At 37.9% G+C, this 12,599-nt stretch overlaps 1 protein-coding gene across 1 annotated transcript in view; it reads right to left on the bottom strand.

Moving 5' to 3' along the window:
- LOC139688136 (PE-PGRS family protein PE_PGRS5-like) overlaps positions 1-12,112 on the bottom strand; it is a 476,413-nt gene extending 464,301 nt beyond the window's left edge. Inside the window, exon 1 of the mRNA XM_071585564.1 lies at positions 12,006-12,112. Within this exon, the coding sequence (XP_071441665.1) occupies positions 12,006-12,101 (96 nt within the window). The 5' untranslated portion in view covers positions 12,102-12,112. The remainder of the gene's footprint in view (positions 1-12,005) is intronic.
- Positions 12,113-12,599: the final 487 nt, after the last annotated feature.

Below are 12,599 nucleotides of genomic sequence, written 5' to 3'. Positions count from 1 at the left end.
ATGCAATTTAAACATTCCCTACAAAATTTTGGAGAAAACCTTTTATAACCTTTGAGGCGAGCAGAGGTTGTCGCCCACAGCCCTTCGGCAACGTTGCCAAACTTAGTCCGAGTTATCTGCCGTTTCAAATCCCCCAGGTCATATACGATAACGTTGAATTATCAATTCACTTAACTTGATCTCGTTGCTGCAAGATTGAATATATTGAAAAATATGAATAGACTTTTCAATATTAAATTAAGTAATAAATTGTGAAAATATTCTGAAAGACTAGCAATCTCTAAATTAAATCATTTTTTTGCGTTTTATTTTGTGGTATTGTAATATGACTAATTAAATAATTTGAAAATTGAACAAAACTCTATACTGTTTCCAATCGTGATTTCATTGATCAAGTTGCATTTTAAAGACGTCAAATGTGTTAGTCCATATAATCAAGGCATGAGAAAGTGCCTGTATGGTGTTAGTAGCACTCCAATCTATCGCACTATTCCCATGCTTCCTTTTACTAGACATTTACAAGTGAATAAAGTGGCTTACTTAACGAGACAGTTTGGAAAGAAATACGTAGTAGACCTTTAGAAATTCGTTTTAATTAATCATGAAGGCACTGACTTATAGTTATATCAAGTTAATCGTTTTTTAAATAATTTCTCGGAGAATATATTTTTTACAAAAGTTAATTATATTTTAAAATAGAGGATGTAATATGCGTGAGTACATTTTTGCTATTCATTGACGATCGAGTAATAGTAACAATGGGTTAAGACGACTTAAAATATACGTAATGAAAGTTACGTAGCAAAAAATAATATGAGTAACAAAGAAATAAATTATCAAAACTCGCTCCTTCGAAACTTTGTGGTGATCCATTTCAAAAGTAATTATTGACAGAAAACGTTTACAAACTACAGTTACAAAGTCACGCGATCCTGTCTTCAGTGTATTAGTATCATCACCAGGTGAGACAAAGGAAGCAAGACTCCCTTTTATACTAAATAAGGAGGGGAGAAATAAGAGGGAGGAAAGAGCGGAGGGAAATAATGATGGAATGCTGGAAGAAAATAACGATGAAATTTAAGCTCAAAGGTGTTGTGATCGTGACGGTCTACATGTCAGATAGACTATCAAAACTTTTAACGTAAGAACTAAAGAAAAATTAACTGTTTTAAAAGTTGCTTACACCTTATTAGGAATTTCGTCCAACAACGTTTAAATTCTGACCAAACTAGTGATTTTAATGATCACATTTTGTATTTGCCTAGAAACAACTTGAGGTTGACGCTCTATAACAACCAGAATTTAAAAACATAATTGGTGACCTCGAAGTAATGATTTTCGATTTTATATTTGTACATAGCCTATTCCCCATTCTTGCTGCAGTTTCATGAAAGAGCCGATCCTCTCTTCTTTTGTCCTCCCTTCTTCTTCACCCTTTTTTCGTCCCCTCTATTATTCAATGTCATTTATCTTTTTTATATTACTGTAAGCGTAAACCGCGAGCCTAAAATAAAGGTGATAATTATATATCCAATGAAAATAATACAAAACTTTTCATTTTTAATCTCATCAGAAAATCTTTTTCCTTTAAAACAATGAATCGATTAAATGACAAATAAAGCATGCTGTGTTAAAACGTTTTACAACTAAAATTAGTGTCATATCTAATGCTTTTTATAAATACTTAGGTGATTGTAGTCTAACAAAGGTTGATAGACATATTTAAAAAAGATAAAGCTTATTTCACAAACATTTCAAAATATAAATGATTGGTTTGATGATGATATTTAACAAAGCTCTCCCCAAATAATATTCAACTATCATGTTGGAGTCTCAATTGTCAATGGCGAGTTACTGATATATTAACTTAAATCTTTGGGAGAAGTTACAACCTTTCGACCTAAGGTTCACGAGTGTAATTAATGACTTCGAAATGCGAGGTCTGAACCCATCAGACGAAGAAAAAATCAAATTGAGATGCCGAATTAAAATTACGGCTTCCATTAAAGCACTCGAAAGGTGGAATAATATTTTATTTCAGAAACCCATATTTAATCAATAAATTTTATCAATTTGCCACTTCACGTCACTTCACTGGCTTTTAACAGCTCAAGAAGATATTTTGAAACTGCAATTACGAATAAAAGTCATTTTGAAATACACAAATGAGAATAATATATCATTTTTTAATTCTACACTCATTGAGCTCCACCTTTTTTCATGAAAATAAAATTTAATCTTTTTCTGTTTATCATTTCTGTTCACCATTCCCAAGGACCAAAAAGGAAATGGGGAGTGAATCGTGCGTTTTCGGATCATTCATAGGCTTGTAAAGGCCGGCAGAACAAAGATGCTCATAATCACTCAAACCAGATAGATTAAAATATAAGAAAAAAGGACGAAGGGTAGTTCACGCAGTAATTGTTCCTTACCGAGACGGCCAGATATGCCCATTCAATGGTGCGGCCATCAAAGTGATAGCAACACGTTATAAACGCTACTGAGGAAGAAGACAACGGGCAACCACATCTATTATTTTTCCCAAGAAAACTGTATAGGTGGAAAGACTTGTTACAGCAACGAATTCTGGCAAGTTTTATCTCAGACTAACGACGTGCCCCGCAGCGATGGAAGAAGAGCCTTCTCGAGACGGGATTCGCACGAAACCATTCCATTATCGACCAGGAAAGAAGACAGGAAGAAATAAACCAGTCCACTGTAATAATTGGAGGATAGAGTGGCATAAGAATTTTGAGGATAGGGAATTACCAAAAAATAAATGGTGAGGCAGTGTGTATTTGCGATTGCAATTGATTGAGATGATATAACGTTGGGGAACACTGAGCCATGGCTACTTGGTGATTAGTTTCAGATTGCAATGGTATTGAGCAAAATTGTGGGGAATATGTTTGTGAATTCATAACAGACAACAACTGGATTACTATTGCTAGGAATTTGTAAAACATCCATTGTAAACAATATGGTCTAACTGGAAGTAATAATTGACAGTAGTTACAACAAGGAATAATAATATGATGGATATGGTCGATCAGAGGAAATAAGTCTAGATGTTCTTAGAAACAAAACATGTAGTAACGACAAAAAAAGTGATAGATTAGGGTGGATATACAAGTCCGGTTTGGAAATAGGAATTTAATTCTGTAAGAACAATAGGGTTTTATAGGTGAAAGGTTAATTACGATCGTATAATAAACCGTATATGTTGTTCGGATATCTTCAAGGCACGGATTCACATGGAAAATGCAGAAAAGCATCATTTAAAATTTTATTATGTGTAGAAATAATTTTTAAAACCTTCGCCCAAACGCATACCTCCCCCCTAGGTGTAAATAATAAGACTAGCAATAGTGAAAGAAATAATGAATTTCAGTCATTTCCAAGCGCATTGTGAAGTCAAAGTTTAAGGTGTAGGATGACGAAAATTCATAAAAAATCGAATATATTCAGAATCAAGAGATATATGTATTATAAATTAAACAATAAATTTAAAAAATTTCAGTCAAAGAAGGTGGAACTGTTTACTTATAATGGACAAATTTCGATCGAGCCGTGACAAAATAAGAAAATAATTCGAAAAAACTCAGCTCGGGTAGATGTTTATAATGGTTTCCTTTGTGCATCTGTAATAATAATAATCTGTCAACAGCAATGGAAAGAATGGAAAAAAATAATAAAAGAGTGGATAAAATTGATGCTGAGTTGATTAAAACGAAAAATGATAAACTGAGTCTTGCGGAAGGCCTTTAAGAGAAGTAGAGAGGATGAAGAAGTTGATATTGAGTTTTTATTCAACACAATTCAGCAGTTTGGCCGTAGTGAAAAAAATATATGAGCACTGATTAGAGTATTATGAGATTTAGATATAGAGAGGGATGGAATAATCGCGACCACCGCAAACTAAAAAGTTTTGGATTTAGACATAAAATGTGTATGGAAGAGATCCTGAGCGATAGCGGATTTTGAATGCTAAAATAGGAAAACATCGGATGAATGAGGGAGAAGGAAGAGAAAGAATAGACATTTTGTATTGAAAGACGACTTAGAGAAGATTATAGTTATGTCAAGAAAAACCTGAATGGATTATGCAAGAAATGATATGAATTCGAGAGCGTGAAGAAAGAAAGAAATGGTCTTAGAGAGAAAAAAATGGTAAAAGAACAACACAACTTGCCGACCCCAAGAGGAAACTGGAATAGAACCAGAATTAAGAAAAAAACAAAATACGTAGTACCGAAGAAGCACATGATGTTTTCTACCGAAGGTAAGATAAATACCATTGATATCTGTGTTTATCACAGAATGATCATTTATGTTTTTTGATATATATCATATTTCTGGCGAAGAAAGATCAGTACATAGTGCTTTAATTTACATATGTGTAATGTGTTAATGATAAAACCAAAATAATTTATGACGATATTGTAAAATTAAATTTTCTAAAAAATAACAGACAAAAGTTTATACTAGAGGTGAAAGTAACAGCTATTTTACTGCTTAAAATCCGAGTGAAATTTACGCGCACTGAGAAAACCAGGGGAAGGGAATTTCTTTTTAATTCAATGCGGGGAACGTTCTGAGCCACATCTCGAAGCAAAATATCCTTTTTTGACAAAAAGAAAGAATATCCATGAGGAGCAGGTAATTTCCTCTTCAAAGATTACGGCAAAACACCCTGCGTCGCTCACTTATGCAAATGAATTACTTTTTCGAAACAAATGTCCTATTTTAAAACTCTCCGCCTCCACTAATGCCCCGCTAACAAAATGTCCGCTTTATCCCGACGACATGATTAACGACGCCATCTGTCCTCCTGCTTCGTGTCCCTTACATTTCGGTATCCCTTTCGCGGGGTTGATTCTTGGAATAACCAGGTCAATGAAACGAGTGGAAGGGAAAATATCGTATGATCCGCTTCGTTACTAACCAACTGCCAACATGGGGTGGAAGGGAATTAAATGTCTAAAAAATATAATAATCAAAGTGATATCGGCGCCTCAACTTGAATGGGGGTCTTCTCCCGAGTGATAACTCCGAGACGCCTCCAGTAGCCATCTTCTTCTTTGAAAACCTGTGTACTTCCCGTAATTCCACCGAGGGTAAACTTTAGTTAACGACAAAATCGAGTAAAGAAAGCCCCTCGGGAGGTATGGTCGATGTTTATAATTGCTTCATTTATCAGCCGTGCGGCAGGACTGACGGTTATAACAACCGCAATAATGGCATAACAAATTGTGGTCCAACTTTTGTTTTTTGATAAGCGCCCACCATGAATCAATCTGTCAACTTAGTTGGACGTGGATTGATGTAATTTGCATGCATAAACTATTTTTTGTATAATCGATCTATTTCCGCTTGCTTTTCATTAATCTGCATTTATTATATTACACAGAAAGTGGTACTGGTTTCGCATATAAAATCTTCTGATGGAAATCCTTTACGGAGTTACCTAGTAAAATTGGAATTTCACTCCACCTTCCCACTTTATGCAGAATTCCTTTATGCCGTTTAAATCACAAATGTTTTAACATACGTAGACTTAGCAAAATATTTACAGTAGAGAGATAGCGAAAGGCACAATATTTTTGCTTAAAAGATAAATGTAATGCCATTACCTATTTCACACATTAGTTTCAGCAAATTCATTCAACTTTAATTTGGTGAAGGCAAATAAATGAAGTTACCATGGGTAAAGTTGTTTTTTTTTCAATATAGTAACAATGCATAGCCTTTTAGGTAAAAGAGAAAATGTAGCATATTTTTCAATACTAAAAGTTTGCAAAAGAAAGCTCTCATTGCTTGGCTATACACATACCTGTACGTAGCCGATTTTCACAATGATCTGCTACGCATTCCTTTTTATTTATCTATCGTTTTCAACGCGTTCATTTATAAATTCCATGCTTAATAAAAATCAACTGAGTATCCAAATCCCCAAATATTAAAAAAAAATCCCTCGGAATCATTTGATTTCATTAAATCAATCTCAGCATCCTGCTTAGAATAACTAGACCAACAGTAAAAAGGTAAAAAATGAAATTTATTCAATAGACGATTTACAATAGGCGAAGTTACTCGAGTGTTAAATGCCTCCTCCAAACCACATTCACGAGCCTTCCTTTAAGCGAGAAAAACAAAACCAAAACGCCCATTATCCCGGATTATTCCCCTGCGATTGGATAGTTTTAATCGTGGTACGAGCGCTATTGGCATACATACACACACCTCTGACCGCAATTCCAAGGGCCGAATGAAATAAAACGGCGACGAGAAGCGGTCGCCGCACACGACAAAGACCCACCACGACTGGCGCCACGACCGACGCCACCACGCCCCGACCTCCGCTTGCCTCCCCAACCCCGCCTGCCTCGCCCCACCCATCCATCCCGTTCAACTAGAACCCAGTTTCTCCTCCTCTCGCTCTAAACCTCCCTCCCATGCCCAACCACACCCCAACAGGCCTCCGAACCAAACAAACCGTCTACTGAAACCCTGCGATGGCAACTCGTGCGCTCTATCACCGCCAAAATCCACGGATGGGATTACTGATTACTTGTTTCCCGAGTTCGCGTCACGCATCGCGATTTGCAATCTCCTGCAGCCCAGGACACTTTTAGGAGAACAACCTCCAGGAAAACATTATATGTAACTATTTACATATATATATATATATATATATATATATATATATATATATATATATATATATATATAAGCATACCCTAAGTAAAGTTTTAACATCCTGCTTTTAAACTCCAGTAGTGATTGCGACCGGTGTAATTCGTAGGTTGGACGGAAAGCTGTACTTACTCGAAGAAACTATGTAAAGTTAAGCGTTATATTAAAAATAACAAAAAGATTTTACTCTCTCTACCCTTAAAGATCTACAGGCAAATTGAAGCCGACCTGAAGGTTGTCTACAACAGTATTGGTGAGGTCCAAAAGTAAACAGGGCATGATTGCCGTGAGAATTCATGCATAACTACTAAGTACTTTCGACCTAAATAGTTCGTTAATTTGATTAAACAACCATTGTCACATCGCTATGGTTATAGCTAACAAACTGCTAAAAGAATCACTGAGTGGACCTAGGGATGTTTGAATAATGTCCACGAAATGCAAAGCGGAATTATACCCACTGGTTTACACCCATATGGAAACCTATCGTTTCCATTTGGGTTTAAATGATCTCAGGAAATCTTCTTGATCACAACAAAATATTCTTGAGTTGTTTGCATGAAGGATTTAAAATGAATACTATGTATGTGCAAAAGGGCTAAGAGATGATCTCATGCAGTAAAGTATGCTCACATGCAGAATTTCGATTAAATTTCGAATATTTAGATTAAAGAAAGATTGTCAAATTTCATACAAGCTTACTCCTTTGAGGATTTTGTGAACACAACAAACTGAGAGAAAAGTATTGAATAAAAGAAGTAAAGCTTCAAACAAAGAGAGAAATCAGAATAGTTTTATTATTTTATCTTTAAAACTTGTTTCAACCGGCTTCTGAATCAAAATAAATTGCAGATAGTAAAATGACGGCAGATCTAACTCAGAGTAAGGTTCCAATTTATACCCGTTGTAACATGGGTCGGTAGCATGAAAAACTGAAAACTCTCCAGTTTGAGTCGATATTTTTATTTTTCTTTCATAACGTACGTCATTTCGTGACACTTGACGGATACTAATTATCAGACAATGGACGCTGTCGCTCCGATATCGTCCAACACCGTTCCCAATGCTGTAGGTTTGGAATTGGAAACCTCGTTTCATCAGCTCTTGTCTCCTTAAAGACAAATGGCAACAGGGCGATACATAATGGATGACTGCGTCCACCCATCGATTTAAGTTCCACCCTGCTTTAATGCGCGCCCACTCCATTGAGCAATTCTCTCACTAGCAGTAAGCCATCCATCGTTCTTTCCCATCTATTTTTGTCTTCTCATCTGCATCCTATCTGAATAGAATTCCAAGTCCTTCGCAGTACACCAAGACACACTAAAAATCTTTTGGCCGAAGATGATATTCATTGGTAGAAAATGAGGATGGCTCACGAAAAAGGAAAGCATCACTCACAATATTGGATAAGCAAATATATCCTAGAACGGTACCTGATACACGTGACTAGATTTTAACGTATTTTTCCAAATCCTGGATAGCGACTTGGGTTGTAAACCGCCTGATGGAAATGCTCGAAATCCATTCAGGATTTTAGGAATTGCACGTGCAACACTAGGCATAAAAGAAACGTAAGTTTTAAATGACTACAGCGAGGATAAATTTTGGAGCAACGATAATCGCAGCGAGGAAAATTTCAACTGTCGCAAATGCGAGTAAATATTTTCTCATTTGGCGGCCATATTTCGAATTCCGTGTAATCTTTCTGACGTCTCTATTTTCCATCCGATGGGAAAATTATCCAATGAGGTTTTCACTGCAAAGTATACATTAATCAATTTAAATTAAGATGGGAATGTAGTGATTTTTAGTTTTAAGAATCCCAATATGTATGGATGGTAAAAGATGCATCCTTTCCATCTTCCTTCACCGTTGGAATGAGTTCTCAAAGTGAAATCACTACAACTGAGACACAACTTGTTCTACTTCGCGAATTAGACATTAAAATGTACACACTCCCAGCCTAAAATATATTATCCTATAAATATATCTCATTCCCATCATGTAAATCGACCATTGATAAAACTTAATTTTTTTAGAGGAATTTTACAAACAAAGACTTTGGTATATAAATTCCACAATGAATCAAATTACGAGAATGTCAACCTTCATTTTTTATGCCACGTAATAAATACGAGTTATTCAATTAGCAATATTATTGTTTCCTTCGCAAATGAGTTCACGGTTTAACCATTTCTATCGACTGTCACTAGGTTTTTGATATGCGCCCTTTTAATTCCTTACGTTTACTTCCACAGTGATACTATGGATGCGATCAGGGGGATACGACTGGTGCTGCGATCGAATTATTGTCTTCCCGAACAGTTAGTTTGGGCAGATTGGGAAATGGCTGTATGCGTCCTTCATAGGACGCATACAGCCATTTTACAGTAGTTAAGAACTGCAATGAAGTTGAAAAGATTGACAAATACTTTCCAACCTGAATAAATAAAAGTACTGCAAGAGGTAAGAATAAATTGCTAAAAGTTCTTATCGGCAAAAATCGAAAGCCAATTAAATTTTTGTTTTGCCTATAAATTGATAACCCAGTCTAAATATTAAAATTTTCATCTAGTACCAAAACTTTTACGGTTACTTTCCCGCTTCAGAAATGTACCTTCAAAACAACATTAATTAGAACATCACCGTGGATAGATAGTTTCATGGTGCGAGAATCGATATTTCCACCCTAGCGCTCGACTTGAATAGCTGCGCTTCCGCCATTTCGGGACTGGGTCGCGCTTTGCGACCGATTTTGTTTTCGCATCCAGCAAAAAGGTAAACCTTTTTAACTCCGGACACACGGACCAAGAAACCAAATAAATCCTCTCTACTGCCTGGTTGAGTGATCAACACCACCACCCCATTTGCGTACATTTAAAATGTAACAGTTTTAGGGACGGATCGTGGTTGTTATCAAAAATAATAATGGAAATAGAGTATATAAAAATATTTATGAAAACTAAGGACATTCACCGAAGGTGCACAAATCCTGCCAAACTGTTATTCATACAAGCCTGCCAGATAACAATTAATTACAATGCAATTAATACACCCCGGCGAAATATTTATTAGCAAAATCAGCACAACGATAACTAGAGTATGGTTTTCTCTTCGAAATATTTTAAAATGGATAAATCTTTGGAAAAAACTAGATTATCTCAATTAGTAATAACCATCTTCATTTAAAATTGAAAATTCTGAAGAGATTGAATGTTCAGCTACAGATGAGATTGAGTATTTTGTAGAAAATTGATAAATATCAGTTAGATCATAATTTTGGTTATTTCTCCCTTTCAATCCTATGAAATTTGATTAAATAAAGGCACTTTTAATCCCGGTCTTATAACAAAAAGAGACTTGCTCAGAATACCCCTATGATTATGTTCCTATGATTAAAACTTTCAAAACCCCCGTTTTTTTCTGAATCGCCTGCATAAATATTAGACCTCTTCTCGGTCACATAGCCAAGTACTTATTTTCATACGGCTCCCTTTATCTAAATATGCCGAAAGATTAATTCCTATTATTCCGCTGATATCGATTACCAATATCTCATTAACTCTTCATAGGTGGACACTTTACATAAGTTTCGGATTTTTCATCCATTCTTTTTTGAACAGCCTATCTACTCGCCGAAGGATATCCACATCCTGTCGTACGATCATCCCCCAAAATAAATAATATTTCACAACAAAGGCCTAGTGCAGCAGTTCGTTTAAACTGACCGCTTGAACATTCTTGTGGTCGCCCCTTCATGACGGAGGATAAAAGATCCGGTGGCGCGCCTGCAACGAAAGCCATATATAGATTTTTCGCGTCCTCCTCCCCCTCCTACATCACCAACACGGAACGCTCCGTGCAACGCCGTATTTCCCGCACTTACGGGAACAATGGGGATGGTAAATGGAGGGGGAAGTAATTGCGCGATCCAGATGGCGCATCGAAGGACTGGCGGCCCCTTTTGAGACACACACACCTCCGACCCCCGCCCAGCTATCCCCCCCTCTCCCACATCCCCCGCACTGCCAACTCACAAATTCAATCCAGCTTAACCCCGGACCGCAGCGTTAGCCTCCCACCTCGACCTTCCCAGCCCTCCAGAAACAACAGAACGTACCCCATAACTTTCAAACCACTTCGTGCTTCCAACCATCGTTCTCATTTTATCTCTCTCTCTATCTCTCTCTTTGTGTCCCAAAACGTGCACCAAATCACGCCAAAAAATTCCTGTTCTCCTTTTGGGGTTGTTAAAAACACAGAACTTCCTCACAGTTATGCTTCACGACCAATTCGCCTACCCACAAATGCTCCAGGGAAATTTTCTTCCTTACAGGGACGTCTGGGCTTGCACATCTCAGTAAGTACTGTAGGATGGCCAAGATATACGCAGGAAGTGTTCGCCTTATAACATCTGCAAAAGATTCTAACAACTCCGTGGGAAGGCGGAATGGTGACTGTGGAGAGGTTTCTCCACCTCCGTAGAATTCAAATATGTACCTTTTTATTAATCCCCTCGCTTTTGAATATCCTGCCCCGAATTCACCTGGTGATTTAAGTGATCGTACGCTAGATTAATGATTTCTGGATACAGTGAGGTGAAGGAATAAATAAAAGTGATGGGCCTATTGCGCATTTGCTGTCAAAGATTGAAAGTGGACAGAGAAGCTTCACAATACTCAACCGTGCCTTTCCTGATAATAAACCGCGCAAGAATTACCCTAATATTGGCTTTTCTCACCAAAAAAAGAGAAACTTTACCATCCCGCTCTCTGAAACTAAATTGGTTCAAGAAAAATACAATATATAATATGCCTCTGATGTCTGTTAGTCCGATCATTCCAATTCGATCGATTCATTGGCCCACTGAATACCGTGCTTTTCTCACAAAATGTGACCATGAGATTTATTAAATCCATTTCGTATATGAAACTCACTAACGGCATTCCTCAGAACACCGTTCCGTGGTTAAACGTGCAGGAACAGCCCGCTTAAGGAGGCGAGCGTTTCACCTTGGCATGGGCGTCGGATGACTTTAAACGAGTTGCGCCTGGCACGGTCAAGTTCAAGCCCTTCCTCCCTCTTGATACGCTTGGGCTCCGGAGAGGGGGGAGGCAGGAGGGGAATGAGGGGTTGGTGGGGTTGAAACCGAGGAATAGGTCTCACACTCCTCCCCCTATTCCTCTTTAAAATTATTGTTCCACCTCAAACTCACCCTCCTCCACGAGGCCCTCACCCCCAATCCCCGCCGTTATTACAAAGTTTCCACAACTATTTCAAAAACCGCTCAACCGTGCAGCACTTACGATGCCGACATCCGCCACCAGCGAATTCTCCTCCTCCATTCCACCACCTCCGACTCCCACCGCTCTTCCTCCTCCGTCCTCGTCTAGGATTCGCATCTTCTCGAGAGAACGACGCCGCCCCGCTCCAACGAAGGCCGCAGACGCCTTTGACGGGAACGATATATCGTTCGGTCCGGAGGGCCCGATTTGATTCGAGTAAAATGGGACTGTGCTGAAACTGTCCCCACTGATGTCGCCCGGTGTCTCCCTCTTTATACTATGAGTTTATATATATATTGTTTCGGATTATTGAAAAAGAGAGAGAGTCCCCCGGCACGTATGTTGCGGTTCAGAACGTTTTAGGTCCTCTCACTGCTGCCTCTATGACAACTCTCCAAAATGATCTCTGGTAAAGAGTCGATAGGGCCACAAGACGGATGAGGATTATCTCCTTACCCTCCTTTGTTATCTCCTCTCTCCTCTCTCTCTCCTTCTACTCCTCTCCCTTTGCTCTCTTTGACGGAAAACAAAACACTTCTCTTCCTCCTGAATGAAAGTCCTTTCTTATTTTTATTAAAGCCTTCGCCGCCGGGGAGGGGGTGGGGAGATCTCGAG

This window comes from Hetaerina americana, unplaced genomic scaffold, assembly GCF_022747635.1.
Source record: "Hetaerina americana unplaced genomic scaffold, ioHetAmer1.1.p SCAF_2, whole genome shotgun sequence".
In the NCBI taxonomy this organism is placed as follows: domain Eukaryota; kingdom Metazoa; phylum Arthropoda; class Insecta; order Odonata; family Calopterygidae; genus Hetaerina; species Hetaerina americana.
The sequence above is the reverse complement of the archived record's forward strand: the minus strand, read 5'-3'. Positions and strand labels throughout refer to the sequence as shown.